This window comes from Topomyia yanbarensis, unplaced genomic scaffold (assembly GCF_030247195.1).
Source record: "Topomyia yanbarensis strain Yona2022 unplaced genomic scaffold, ASM3024719v1 HiC_scaffold_166, whole genome shotgun sequence".
Taxonomy (NCBI): Eukaryota; Metazoa; Arthropoda; class Insecta; order Diptera; family Culicidae; genus Topomyia; species Topomyia yanbarensis.
In genome coordinates this window covers 1,552-18,039 of record NW_026683345.1, presented here as the reverse complement: position 1 = coordinate 18,039, position 16,488 = coordinate 1,552, and the positions used below count along the sequence as shown (strand labels likewise).

The 16,488-nt window shown below is 38.5% G+C and overlaps 1 protein-coding gene across 1 annotated transcript; it reads left to right on the top strand.

The window, feature by feature from the left end:
• Positions 1-7,953: 7,953 nt before the first annotated feature.
• LOC131694830 (uncharacterized) lies at positions 7,954-15,922 on the top strand (the record flags this gene model as incomplete). Its single annotated transcript, XM_058983336.1, has 4 exons — positions 7,954-8,263; positions 10,897-11,133; positions 11,197-15,473; positions 15,823-15,922. Coding segments are annotated over exons 1-4 (4,924 nt in total), but the record flags the coding sequence as incomplete, so codon positions are not given.
• Positions 15,923-16,488: the final 566 nt, after the last annotated feature.

Here is a 16,488-nt window from a genome sequence, read left to right as displayed (position 1 = left end):
CTTTCAAAATCAATTTTTTTACACTCGATTCAAATAGTACGACAGCTTTTATAGCTTCCGAGCCACAAGAGAAGCATATCGAGAAGCTTAAAGAAGGATGGACTTTCATTGTACTGTGGTCGAGTATAAAAGACACAACTCAGCATTTTTGTTACCATCAGTCTGTTTGCATCATCGCAAGGCTTCGCACATGATATGAGCCGCTTTTCGAATGCCGTTTCGGAGGGAATGAAACCCGTTACAAAGTATACCAGCTCGCAATAATTTTTGGTATTGATCCAAAATCATATCGGGTTTTGTCAGTGCTAGCAAATTGATTCCTAGAGTTAAATTAAATTTTCTTACATAACAATTATGTATTCGTCCTAATGAGGACGGTTTGCAAATAACTGGTGATGCAGGAGGAGAATTCTTTGAAACGATTCAAGCCTTGCCGCCGATTAGCTTCTGCTGCGTACACACATACGAACGTTCCCCGTTCGCAGCTCATGTCGAATGAGATTGCCACATTCACTGATTTTCTAGGACTTGCAAAAACCTACGGGTTTGTAGATTAATTTGATAAACATTTGCTTATATGAATCACTGGTACATGTACAGCAAACTTGACGCAAACTCAATGCAAGTTATTAAAAGGAACTTTCTAATTCAATTCTTTTCCATTATGTTTTCATCCTAAAAAGAACGGTTTGCAGATAACTATGTTTGGTGATATCAGGCGAGAATCCTTTCTAAAGATTCGAACCTTGCCCGAATTCGCTTCTGCTGCGTACATACACGAACGTTCCCCTTTCGCAGCTCACATCGAATGAGCATTGTATATCGCAATGCGATCTCTTTTATAAACTTCTTAGTGCAGATGGTAGTCCATCCCTTTGTGCGACAAATGGAAATATTTTCATCATTCTCTTTGGCGTGGCTTTCGCTTAGTAGCAGGGTTGCCACATTCACTAATGTTCTAGAAAGATTTGCATTGTAGATTAATTCGATAAACATTGGTTTATATGTGTCACTGCTAAAGTACAGCAGACTTGACAGGCGCAAACTCAATGCAAGTTATTAAATGGAACTTTCTAATTCAATTCTTTCTCCATTATGTTTTCATCCTAAAAAGAACGGTTTGCAGATAACTATGTTTGGTGATACCAGACGAGTACATACACCAGATGCGTACATACACGAACGTTCCCCTTTCGCAGCTCACATCGAATGAGCATTGTATATCGCAATGCGATCTCTTTTATAAACTTCTTAGTGCAGATGGTAGTCCATCCCTTTGTGCGACAAATGAAAATATTTTCATCATTCTTTTTGGCGTGGCATTCGCTTAGTAGCAGGGTTGCCACATTCACTAATGTTCTAGAAAGATTTGCATTGTAGATTAATTCGATAAACATTGGTTTATATGTGTCACTGCTAAAGTACAGCAGACTTGACAGGCGCAAACTCAATGCAAGTTATTAAATGGAACTTTCTAATTCAATTCTTTCTCCATTATGTTTTCATCCTAAAAAGAACGGTTTGCAGATAACTATGTTTGGTGATACCAGACGAGTACATACACCAGATGCGTACATACACGAACGTTCCCCTTTCGCAGCTCACATCGAATGAGCATTGTATCGCAATGCGATCTCTTTTATAAACTTCTTAGTGCAGATGGTAGTCCATCCCTTTGTGCGACAAATGAAAATATTTTCATCATTCTCTTTGGCGTGGCTTTCGCTTAGTAGAAGGGTTGCCATTGTAGATTAATTCGATAAACATTGGTTTATATGTGTCATTGATAAAGTACAGCAGACCTGACAGGCGCAAACTCAATCCAAGTTATTAAAAGGAGCTTTCTAATTAAATTCTTTCTCCGTTATATTTTCATCCTAATAAGAACGGTTTGCAGATAACTATGTTTGGTGATACCAGACGAGTACATACACCAGATGCGTACATACACGAACGTTCCCCTTTCGCAGCTCACATCGAATGAGCATTGTATATCGCAATGCGATCTCTTTTATAAACTTCTTAGTGCAGATGGTAGTCCATCCCTTTGTGCGACAAATGAAAATATTTTCATCATTCTTTTTGGCGTGGCATTCGCTTAGTAGCAGGGTTGCCACATTCACTAATGTTCTAGAAAGATTTGCATTGTAGATTAATTCGATAAACATTGGTTTATATGTGTCACTGCTAAAGTACAGCAGACTTGACAGGCGCAAACTCAATGCAAGTTATTAAATGGAACTTTCTAATTCAATTCTTTCTCCATTATGTTTTCATCCTAAAAAGAACGGTTTGCAGATAACTATGTTTGGTGATACCAGACGAGTACATACACCAGATGCGTACATACACGAACGTTCCCCTTTCGCAGCTCACATCGAATGAGCATTGTATATCGCAATGCGATCTCTTTTATAAACTTCTTAGTGCAGATGGTAGTCCATCCCTTTGTGCGACAAATGAAAATATTTTCATCATTCTTTTTGGCGTGGCATTCGCTTAGTAGCAGGGTTTCCACATTCACTAATGTTATAGAAAGATTTGCAAAAACCTACGGGTTTGTAGATTAATTCGATTAACATTGGTTTATATGTGTCACTGCTAAAGTACAGCAGACTTGACAGGCGCAAACTCAATGCAAGTTATTAAATGGAACTTTCTAATTCAATTCTTTCTCCATTATGTTTTCATCCTAAAAAGAACGGTTTACAGATAACTATGTTTGGTGATACCAGACGAGTACATACACCAGATGCGTACATACACGAACGCTCCCCTTTCGCAGCTCACATCGAATGAGCATTGTATATCGCAATGCGATCTCTTTTATAAACTTCTTAGTGCAGATGGTAGTCCATCCCTTTGTGCGACAAATGAAAATATTTTCATCATTCTCTTTGGCGTGGCTTTCGCTTAGTAGAAGGGTTGCCATTGTAGATTAATTCGATAAACATTGGTTTATATGTGTCATTGATAAAGTACAGCAGACTTGACAGGCGCAAACTCAATCCAAGTTATTAAAAGGAGCTTTCTAATTAAATTCTTTCTCCGTTATATTTTCATCCTAATAAGAACGGTTTGCAGATAACTATTTTTGGTGATACCAGACGAGTACATACACCAGATGCGTACATACACGAACGTTCCCCTTTCGCAGCTCACATCGAATGAGCATTGTATATCGCAATGCGATCTCTTTTATAAACTTCTTAGTGCAGATGGTAGTCCATCCCTTTGTGCGACAAATGAAAATATTTTCATCATTCTTTTTGGCGTGGCATTCGCTTAGTACCAGGGTTTCCACATTCACTAATGTTCTAGAAAGAAATGCAAAAACCACCATTCAAAGCACGGCTAATTAATGCTTTTACAAAATCATTTCTATCAAAATTTACGGTAAAATCTACGGAATCTACTACCCAATTGTTTTAATTATTTCCCAACAAATCGCGCAAAAATCTGTTCCGTACAGCACAGCGCAAATAATTGACGTTGGAAAACAAATCGGCAACTTCAGCTGCCAAACACTTAGAAACGATCGAAGCATTTTTCCGTTAATATCACTTTTCTGACTCAAATTTTTGACGTAGGACTTACGTCTTTCTTTACTATACTGGGTGTCATTTCAAAATTTTCGAAACGGATGCGTTACGTACACTTTGAACTCTAATAACTTTTCTCCTACGAAAGGAATTACTAATTTTGTTTCATAAATCGAAAGGAAAACGTTCAACGCTTGCTATTGATACCTTGTTTGCTATGTAAAACTTGTTTAAAAAGTTCAAAAACTACTTTTAATGCGAATCAACATTAATGCTAGAACCTATAAATATGGGTGTCACAGTTTTACTTAAAGCCAGACGTGTGTAAGCTACAGAGCAGAACGCACGTACGTGTGCTGCTCAACGAGAAGCTGCATTTTGACCACCAACCAAATCATAGCTACTGCCTTATCGCTGCCAACCAAGAACTGTCGTCGCCCTGCGTGAAATTCATCGCTCTCAGAAGTGGACAGAGTTACTAATTCGCAAGCTGCTCTTCCAGTGCCTGGTCTGTGAGATTGCACAGCATTTCAAAACCTACTCTTCCGGAGCTCAGCCGTAATGGCCCTCTAAGAAGCCAGCGAGGCCTGCCTGGTTAGTTTGTTGAAAGATACCAATCTGTGCGCTATCCATGCCACGCGAATAATCATCATGCCGAGCGGGAAACGGCAAAATAATATTCACAACAAACGGTCCTTATTAGGACCACAAAATCGTTCTCAGAATTACAATTGAAATTTCCATTTCGTGCTTTGGAAAATAACTTCCCTCTTATCGGGTTAGTTATTTTCTATAATAATATCCGAAAAATGTGCGATAAAACCAATAAAAAATTTGAGTCAGAAAAGTGATATTAACGGAAAAATGCTTCGATCGTTTCTAAGTGTTTGGCAGCTGAAGTTGCCGATTTGTTTTCCAACGTCAATTATTTGCGCTGTGCTGTACGGAACAGATTTTTGCGCGATTTGTTGGGAAATAATTAAAACAATTGGGTAGTAGATTCCGTAGATTTTACCGTAAATTTTGATAGAAATGATTTTGTAAAAGCATTAATTAGCCGTGCTTTGAATGGTGGTTTTTGCATTTCTTTCTAGAACATTAGTGAATGTGGAAACCCTGGTACTAAGCGAATGCCACGCCAAAAAGAATGATGAAAATATTTTCATTTGTCGCACAAAGGGATGGACTACCATCTGCACTAAGAAGTTTATAAAAGAGATCGCATTGCGATATACAATGCTCATTCGATGTGAGCTGCGAAAGGGGAACGTTCGTGTATGTACGCATCTGGTGTATGTACTCGTCTGGTATCACCAAAAATAGTTATCTGCAAACCGTTCTTATTAGGATGAAAATATAACGGAGAAAGAATTTAATTAGAAAGCTCCTTTTAATAACTTGGATTGAGTTTGCGCCTGTCAAGTCTGCTGTACTTTATCAATGACACATATAAACCAATGTTTATCGAATTAATCTACAATGGCAACCCTTCTACTAAGCGAAAGCCACGCCAAAGAGAATGATGAAAATATTTTCATTTGTCGCACAAAGGGATGGACTACCATCTGCACTAAGAAGTTTATAAAAGAGATCGCATTGCGATATACAATGCTCATTCGATGTGAGCTGCGAAAGGGGAGCGTTCGTGTATGTACGCATCTGGTGTATGTACTCGTCTGGTATCACCAAACATAGTTATCTGTAAACCGTTCTTTTTAGGATGAAAACATAATGGAGAAAGAATTGAATTAGAAAGTTCCATTTAATAACTTGCATTGAGTTTGCGCCTGTCAAGTCTGCTGTACTTTAGCAGTGACACATATAAACCAATGTTAATCGAATTAATCTACAAACCCGTAGGTTTTTGCAAATCTTTCTATAACATTAGTGAATGTGGAAACCCTGCTACTAAGCGAATGCCACGCCAAAAAGAATGATGAAAATATTTTCATTTGTCGCACAAAGGGATGGACTACCATCTGCACTAAGAAGTTTATAAAAGAGATCGCATTGCGATATACAATGCTCATTCGATGTGAGCTGCGAAAGGGGAACGTTCGTGTATGTACGCATCTGGTGTATGTACTCGTCTGGTATCACCAAACATAGTTATCTGCAAACCGTTCTTTTTAGGATGAAAACATAATGGAGAAAGAATTGAATTAGAAAGTTCCATTTAATAACTTGCATTGAGTTTGCGCCTGTCAAGTCTGCTGTACTTTAGCAGTGACACATATAAACCAATGTTTATCGAATTAATCTACAATGCAAATCTTTCTAGAACATTAGTGAATGTGGCAACCCTGCTACTAAGCGAATGCCACGCCAAAAAGAATGATGAAAATATTTTCATTTGTCGCACAAAGGGATGGACTACCATCTGCACTAAGAAGTTTATAAAAGAGATCGCATTGCGATATACAATGCTCATTCGATGTGAGCTGCGAAAGGGGAACGTTCGTGTATGTACGCATCTGGTGTATGTACTCGTCTGGTATCACCAAACATAGTTATCTGCAAACCGTTCTTATTAGGATGAAAATATAACGGAGAAAGAATTTAATTAGAAAGCTCCTTTTAATAACTTGGATTGAGTTTGCGCCTGTCAGGTCTGCTGTACTTTATCAATGACACATATAAACCAATGTTTATCGAATTAATCTACAATGGCAACCCTTCTACTAAGCGAAAGCCACGCCAAAGAGAATGATGAAAATATTTTCATTTGTCGCACAAAGGGATGGACTACCATCTGCACTAAGAAGTTTATAAAAGAGATCGCATTGCGATACAATGCTCATTCGATGTGAGCTGCGAAAGGGGAACGTTCGTGTATGTACGCATCTGGTGTATGTACTCGTCTGGTATCACCAAACATAGTTATCTGCAAACCGTTCTTTTTAGGATGAAAACATAATGGAGAAAGAATTGAATTAGAAAGTTCCATTTAATAACTTGCATTGAGTTTGCGCCTGTCAAGTCTGCTGTACTTTAGCAGTGACACATATAAACCAATGTTTATCGAATTAATCTACAATGCAAATCTTTCTAGAACATTAGTGAATGTGGCAACCCTGCTACTAAGCGAATGCCACGCCAAAAAGAATGATGAAAATATTTTCATTTGTCGCACAAAGGGATGGACTACCATCTGCACTAAGAAGTTTATAAAAGAGATCGCATTGCGATATACAATGCTCATTCGATGTGAGCTGCGAAAGGGGAACGTTCGTGTATGTACGCATCTGGTGTATGTACTCGTCTGGTATCACCAAACATAGTTATCTGCAAACCGTTCTTTTTAGGATGAAAACATAATGGAGAAAGAATTGAATTAGAAAGTTCCATTTAATAACTTGCATTGAGTTTGCGCCTGTCAAGTCTGCTGTACTTTAGCAGTGACACATATAAACCAATGTTTATCGAATTAATCTACAATGCAAATCTTTCTAGAACATTAGTGAATGTGGCAACCCTGCTACTAAGCGAAAGCCACGCCAAAGAGAATGATGAAAATATTTCCATTTGTCGCACAAAGGGATGGACTACCATCTGCACTAAGAAGTTTATAAAAGAGATCGCATTGCGATATACAATGCTCATTCGATGTGAGCTGCGAAAGGGGAACGTTCGTGTATGTACGCAGCAGAAGCGAATTCGGGCAAGGTTCGAATCTTTAGAAAGGATTCTCGCCTGATATCACCAAACATAGTTATCTGCAAACCGTTCTTTTTAGGATGAAAACATAATGGAAAAGAATTGAATTAGAAAGTTCCTTTTAATAACTTGCATTGAGTTTGCGTCAAGTTTGCTGTACATGTACCAGTGATTCATATAAGCAAATGTTTATCAAATTAATCTACAAACCCGTAGGTTTTTGCAAGTCCTAGAAAATCAGTGAATGTGGCAATCTCATTCGACATGAGCTGCGAACGGGGAACGTTCGTATGTGTGTACGCAGCAGAAGCTAATCGGCGGCAAGGCTTGAATCGTTTCAAAGAATTCTCCTCCTGCATCACCAGTTATTTGCAAACCGTCCTCATTAGGACGAATACATAATTGTTATGTAAGAAAATTTAATTTAACTCTAGGAATCAATTTGCTAGCACTGACAAAACCCGATATGATTTTGGATCAATACCAAAAATTATTGCGAGCTGGTATACTTTGTAACGGGTTTCATTCCCTCCGAAACGGCATTCGAAAAGCGGCTCATATCATGTGCGAAGCCTTGCGATGATGCAAACAGACTGATGGTAACAAAAATGCTGAGTTGTGTCTTTTATACTCGACCACAGTACAATGAAAGTCCATCCTTCTTTAAGCTTCTCGATATGCTTCTCTTGTGGCTCGGAAGCTATAAAAGCTGTCGTACTATTTGAATCGAGTGTAAAAAAATTGATTTTGAAAGATGTCTAAGCACATGCGAGACAAATACGTTGCGACGTGCAACAAAAGAAAGCGCGAAAAAGTGGTAGTGAACGCGGAAGAACCGCCAAGGAATGCAGTGTCCGATGCTGAACGCATGAGGCAGTATCGGCAACGGAAAAAGCTTGCGAGAGAGACTGATGTTTCTGGTTCCGGCACTGAAACGGATAGGAGTTCTCAGTTGGTCGCAGGTATCGATATCAATACGAATGCGGATAGAAGCGCTAACCACATCATGCGTGTGTCTGTCGCAATTGAGGGCATCTTTCTAGACGTGGATGTCAGTTATCAAGGTATTATTTTATATTCTGCATTACGTCGAATTGAGTTTCCACACGACTGCGCTTGAACAAATTCAGTTCTAATTAAATACATTCGGTGAAAACTAACTCTTCGTAATGTAATATAATTGACAACGCTTGTTCAACACATCAATTCTATGTTCCCGTATTTATGATTTATGATTAATCGTCGAATTTTTGGCCCATAAAATGGTCTTAATACGGAAAGAAATATTGAAAAGTATTATATATTAAAGGTTTAATGGAGCATAACATGGAATAAAAATATATATACATATATTTAACAAGAATTGATGGATTGAATTAGCATTGCAAATACTTTTATTGATTAAATTTTGTATGTTATGATATAATTGAATAATAATGTTGAGGTGAAAAATCGAAACTCCTCTTTGACAGCTTAAAATAACCTGATGCGATTCGTGATGAACAGAAAACATTCAGTCAAAAATCCGTATTATTCATTTAATTTTGTATATATATATATATATATATATATATATATATATATATATATATATATATATATATATATATATATATATATATATATATATATATATATATATATATATATATATATATATATATATATATATATATATATATATATAATGTATATGCATTTCACTAAATATTTAGGTAACGGTTTTCAAATACTGGTAAATCATATAAAATGATCATTATAATTGCTTATATTGTGACAGGATCTACTTTGATTAGTTTTTTCGTTGTTGTTCTCTCGTTAATTGAGTTCTACAGGATGACAACACGAATGAACTCATGATGAATGAAGTTCGTGTTTGACAATTCTTGGTGGTTTGTTTACTTCGTCAGTTTTATGAGAACGAATACAACGGGTGCTCAACTGTTGAATTTGAACTCACATAACTCCCATGTAAACAAACCACCGATAATTGAATAATTTGTCGTTTCTGCTTACGTTATATGATAGGGTGCGCTTTTCCATATTTTGAACATGAGTTGGGAAAATGTTGTCAAAACGAGTGAAACAGAGAATTGTGAGTGAAAGAGTTTCAACTATTCTTAGTGGAAAGTAATGGTTATAATGTATGGGCACAAACAGTTTTTTTAGATTTTATTTTAGAATTTGGAAGTATTTCAATAAACTACAAACTGTTCCCATATTTTTTCCGCGTCAAATGTATATCCATTTTACAACTACAATATTATATTTTTTCCGAAATTCCAAGTTTTAATATCTAATACCCGTCGCGCATTGCTGCGACTTCAACGAAATAGGAGTAATTTCTTACGGCAATATATATATATATATATATATATATATATATATATATATATATATATATATATATATATATATATATATATATATATATATATATATATATATATATATATATATATATATATATATATATATATATATATATATATATATATATATATATATATATATATATATATATATATATATATATATATATATATATATATATATATATATATATATATATATATATATATATATATATATAATTCGGGACAAACCGTAACAGTTCACAGCAGTTAACGTAAGATACAACTATTCTCTTTTGTTTACTACAAATATCTGTGATTGACCAGTAACGATTTGTCCGAAATTTCAACTTTAAGTGAATTTTTACAGTTGATTTACACGCCCTAATCATATGTTTGTCGAGAATTGTTCAATAAAATTGATAGCATATTGAAGGAGCTTTTCATCTCCTTGAATCTCTTATAGAGGAATGCCCCACACTATATAATATGCTGATTATTTCTTTGCTTCTGGCAACAGGAATTTTTGTAGTAACTTTGAATGACTTCGATTGAGTTACACAATTAATACATATGGAGTAAATTAGGATACATATTTGGAGTTTACAAAGACTTCTAATGTTTTTTTCATTTTCATTAAAATAGCAATGCATTGCAATGAACTTTTAATTTCAATCAAATAAATTTATTTTCAATTATTTTGTTTAAATTTCTATCAGGTAATTAACAAAAAAGAGAACGATATGTTTCATTTAAGCAATTAATAAATATTATTGTACTCATTAAATAAAATTTTTGTCTCCCGACCAATAATTTTATTTTGAAAATTCTATCCAAATTTTATTAACCATACAAGTCTATTCTCTTAGCGTTGGTCTGAATGATTTAGACTAACTTTCTAAACACAAAATAATCCAACTTTGTTGAACTTTGCAGGAATCGTTCCATCTCGTTCTTTGCAGAGCGAGCCCATTCAAATTCCTGCACTAATAAGTCAGGGTAAGATATTATAATAAATATCAAGTTGATAATAAATTTGCGTTACTGAAAACTTTGTTGAACTTTGCAGGAATCGTTCCATCTCGTTCTTTGCAGATCGAGCACATTCAAATTCCTGCACTAATAAGTCAGGGTAAGCTATTATAATAAATGTGAATCTGACAATAAAAATTTGCGTTAATGAAAAATTACAGAAATTAACCCATCGTGTCAAACACAAGATGGGACAGGTTTTGCGAGAGCTGATCGCGAATTTCGCGAAAGGTTCATTGATAATGAATTCGGGGTTGCATGTAGCGTGTGTGATAGACTTTGGTTCACCAACGATCTGAAGTCAATCACAGAGCAAGGAAGGAGAGTGCTGTTGGAGGCTGGAGACTTTGAGTCAGTTGCGGGATTCAAGTTATGCCAGACCTGTCGTAGCAGTTTGCAGCGAGGTACAGTACCAAATCTGTCCACGTCGAACGGATTCAAGTACCCAAGCTGTCCACCAGATCTTCCGCCCTTGGATCCGATTAGCGAAAGGCTGATTTCACCACGACTGCCGTTTATGCAGATTCGTCGTCTGCGCCAGGCACAAGGTGTGTTATGAGGTTGCACTTTGGCAATTTTTCCTTTTTATGAAGTATTATCCGAAATTGTAGGCAGTTACACCATCATTGGGCAGGTCATCAATGTTCCAGTAGATGTAGATGAGATGGTTCGGGTGCTTCCTCGTCAGCTTGAAGACGATTACGCTTTTAATGTATCAATTAAAAAACATCTAATACATAAATCAAATTACTTGTCTGGATTCGTCAAGAAGTCGGTCGTGAAGGCTTGGCTTAAATATTTAGTCACCACACCATTATATAAACGGGAAGGAATATCTCTGTGCGAGGATCGACTAACAGCTTTTGGTGCGGACCAACAATCTAGTTCATCTCAAGAAATGAGTATGATAGAATTGGAGGTCATTGAAGCAACCAACGATGTCGAGTTGTTTGCTGGTCAGCAACAAACGCTGTTATGGAATGAAGATAAATGTCTGGAAATTGCTCCGGCTCAAAACAAGAGGCCGATGTCGATTGTTTACGATGAAAACGCTGAAGAGCTGTCTTTTCCAGATATCTATTTGGGATATCCAAGAAAATTCAAAGCTGGCGTTCACGTAACACCCTTCATGAAGGCCACCAGTGAGCTGAGACGGAGTGATAGACGTGGAGCCAAGCCGAATCACTTACTGTATATGGCTATGAAAATTCTCCGTCTTCGAGTTACTGAGGGATTGCAGCATACCTACAAATGTATGGGAACTGCAAACATAACGCGAGCCCAGCTGAGCGACAAAAGTTTCTTGGAGAATCTCATGGAACGAAATCTGTCGTTTATGAAATCGATTCCAAACTCAGTGCAGTATTGGTATCGACGTAAACAGGACCTTTTCGCCATGATTCGACAGCTGGGCAAGCCAACAATGTTTCTGACGCTAAGCGCGAGCGAAACTCAATGGCCACTATTGTTGAAACAGCTGCACAAGCTCTCAAATCATTATAACGGCATCGATTTAACAGAACCATTGCGTGAGTTGAATGCCTATCAGCGAGCGACACTGGTCAATGACGACCCAACCACTTGTTGTTTGTTCTTCAATAAACTCGTTGATGTCATAATGCATATTCTATCTTCACCTAGATTCAGTCCATTTGGCAGCCATTATGTTATTGATTTTTTCAAGCGCATTGAATTTCAACACCGCGGCAGTCCACATGCACACATCATGCTTTGGCTTGCAAATGATCCTCGTGAAACGGTTTCTGAGCATATGCCCGCCACCCTACAACTAATCAGAACAGTTTGTTCTATTAGTGTAGGGGATCTACGTGAAACGTATGGCAAACAGGTTCATGGGCACACGCGTACTTGCTATAAACGCAACGAGAAGCGGTGTCGATTCAACATACCATACTGGCCAATGAATGAAGAACGGTCATTGGTACCGCTAACAACTGATGACAGTCGCCGTGGACGATTACGCCGACGCTCCGCAGAGATGCGGGAATCACTGGAAACAAAATCATTTGACACTCTAGAGGAGTTTCTTGCAGATTGCAGATGTACTCCCGATGAATATCTCGATGTGCTCCGTTCTTCGATACAGCGCCCAACAATTTTCTTAAAGCGCTCAATGACGGAACTCTGGACAAACCCTTTCAATCCTTGGATTGCAGAGAAACTGCGTTCCAACATGGATCTGCAGTTTATCCTTGACGTGTACTCGTGTGCATGTTACTTGGTTGACTACGTCAACAAATCGAATCGGGGCATAAGTGGTTTACACCGCGAGCTCATCCTTTTGCAAGAGCAGTATCCTGATCAGGACTACACGGCATTACTGAAGAAGGTTAGTTTAAAAATGCTGAACTCTGTAGAGATGTGTGCCCAGGAAGCCGCATGGTACCTTCTTCGTCTACCAATGTCTGAGGCCAGCAGAAAAATAGAGTTTCTGCCAACGATGTGGCCTCACGAACGGACCAGGACCAGGAAGCAGCACAAGCAGATGGACGACGAGGGAATTGGAGAAGATTCTACTGACGTGTGGACAAAGAATATTATCCAGAAGTATGAAGAGCGCGACGGATTGGATTATGTTTGCTTGGCTGATTTTGCTGCTAACTTCACCAAGTGTAGAAATACAAACAGCTACAGAGCCCGAAGCTCACCGCGAATATTACGATGGTGCAATTATAGCATGAACGAACTTGTTGAGTACAAGCGCGAATCAGTCCTTCTATTCTTACCGTTTAGAAACGAATTATGCGATGTTCTCGATGGAAACAAGTTTCTTCAGCTGTATAATGCGCACGAGGCAGACATCCTGAGAAAAAGGAGAGAATACGACTGCGAATTGAACTTGGAACAAACTGTCGAGGAATATCTACGCACTTGTGAGAACGAAGAAGCTGGCGAACAGGAGAACACCGCAACTAAGAAACATGAAGAGTTTGTACAGTCGATTGCCATGGAACCAAACGATGATGACATTGAGCAATTACCAACTGGAACACTGAGAGCGGTTATAAGACAACGAACCAACGTCATGTCGAAGCAAGATTACTGCGATATGGTACGATCCACCAATGCGGAACAGCGCGACTTAATTTTGCACGTAATCGATTCGCTACACAGCTTCACCGATAGCAAACCAATGCAATTATTCTTCACTGGACCGGCTGGATGCGGTAAAACATTTACACTGCGAGTACTTATGGAGACCTTCAACCGCTTCAGTCAAGCTCATAACTCACAGAAGAATGCCTACGTAGCATGTGCTTCGACAGGAAAGGCAGCCGTTGCCATTGGAGGAACTACCGTGCATTCTGCATTTCGCATCACAATGTCACGCCGTAGTAATTCAAAGCTAAGCTTCGAAACACTCCAACTTTATCGCAACGCTTTCACCAATGTTAAAGCTATTATCATAGATGAGGTGAGCATGATTGGCGCAGATGTACTCAACACCATACACGCACGCCTTCAAGATATAACCGGAAACTACGATGATCCATTCGGTGGAATTAATATAATATTCTGCGGAGACTTACGGCAACTACCGCCAGTCAATGCAAGACCCGTCTACAAGGCATGTGGAAACTCATTCCACGGGGCTGTCCTGTGGCAATCGCTCGACTTTTTCCCGCTGGTAACAGTTATGCGTCAAACCGATATCAAATTTTCCGATATATTGACCAAGATCGGCAACGGTTTGCGATTAACCGCAGAAGAAACCGAATTGATCGAGGGTCGTTTTCGCACAGCCGAATGGTGCAAACAAAACGCACCAAGGGCAATTAGACTTTATCATCGGAACGTGGATGTAGAGCAATACAACAACGAAACATTAAACGCACATGATGCACAAGACTGCATTGCCGACGATGTGTTTGCGGGATACAAAAATGCTGATCAGCTCGCTAGTTCTCGTATTAAGCTTTACAAGCTGAGCGTCGTGGAAACAGGAGGCATGCCGTATTTGCTACGCCTTTCAGTTGGTATGCCTTATATGATAACTACCAATGTCGACGTTGAAGATGGCGTAGTAAATGGCGCTATCGGTGAGCTGAAATACGTTGAACATGTTGAGGATGACTCCGGACGACATATTGCCAAGCTGTGGATGAAGTTCGAGAGCGAAGCTGTTGGAGCTGCTTTGAGGATCAAGTCAAGACCAGCCGTTTATTCTAGACCCGGTATCCTGCAATCTGATTGGACTCCTATTTCGAAGCGATCTGCGAATATCAAACTGAGCGGCACCATCAAATGCAAGCGTATCCAGTTTCCAGTCGTGAGTGCATGTGCTCTGACTGTACACAAGTCACAGGGCGGCACATTCTCTGAGATTGTATATCACTACGACAAGAGCCAGGACCAGCAGCTGGTATACGTTGGTTTGTCGCGTGTTTCATCGCTTCAGGGTCTTTACCTGACTAATCCCACCAATGCCTTCAAGTTTCATCACGCTAAGGGTTCTAATTCACCGAAAATGCAAGACCTGCGAAATGAGCTGCAACGATTAGGCAATCATCGTTTGCGTACACTTGGTGATGAATTATGCGAGGTTATAACGAATAGTGATCCTGCTAGTACGTTGATAAGTCTCAATGTACAAAGTTTGAAGGCCCACGCAATGGATATCGCTACAGATAGGATTTTAGCTAGCGTAGACTTCCTCGCCTTTAGTGAAACCTGGCTAGACGATTCTTTTTCAGTCGAGGTAGAAGGCTACAGTTGCGTCATCCAATCGAAGCGTACCGATACGAGAGCTGGTGGAGTAGCCATATACAAGAAGAACAAGACATCCATAATGGCTATTCCTTATACCATCCAACAACAAGCACACGCCGAGGACGCTTGCGGTGACATTTGTGCAGCAATGGTGACGGTAATGGATACCAGTATTCTTATAATTTCAATATATATTTCGCCAGGAACAACTGCGGAGCAGAGAAAGTCCTTCATATCACGCAGATTGTCTAGCTATGCTAGGCAGAAAATTCCTATGGTGGTCACAGGCGACTTCAATATTGACGTATCCAGACAAGAAAACAAAGATTTTATTGATTTTATGGATATATTTTTCCAATTAAGTGTAGCTACGCGAACGAATGAGGCAACCACACTTGGTGGTTCGGTATTAGATTTAATATTTACGCATAATTTAAGCGCGGAATGCACGCGATATTGTTCTTATTTTTCATATCATAGACCAATATTATCTGTACTATCAATAGAAGCACCCGAACCATAATCTGCATCTTAAAACCCTCGCTGGAATGAGACGATCAAAACTTGCAACGACAATTACGGTCGTCGAAATGGCCCAGCCCAAAGGTAAGTTAATTTTCAAAGCATCGGAACTTGAAAAGAAAAGTTGCATACAAATGCACATAGGACACATATAATAAATATTTATTTTCAGATTAGGACAACAAACCACCAAATCCATCACGAATAACGACGCCTGGTGATAGTCAGCCTTACGCGGATCAGTCTTCACGCAAAACGGTCCTTTTCAGGACCACAAAACACAAAACGGTCCTTTTTAGGACCACAAAACATTAAACGGTCCTTTTCAGGACCCCAAAAATGTTACAAAGAATTTATTTTGAAATTTCCAGTAAACATTCATTCAAAAAGTGCATTGGTTCAAAGTATCCATGAATGTCATATGATATGCCTAAGTTTAGTCCTACGTCAACACCGCGGTTATGTCCCGGACATTACCCACTCCTAGTTTTTATTGGTTTTATCGCACATTTTTCGGATATTATTATAGAAAATAACTAACCCGATAAGAGGGAAGTTATTTTCCAAAGCACGAAATGGAAATTTCAATTGTAATTCTGAGAACGATTTTGTGGTCCTAATAAGGACCGTTTGTTGTGAATATTATTTTG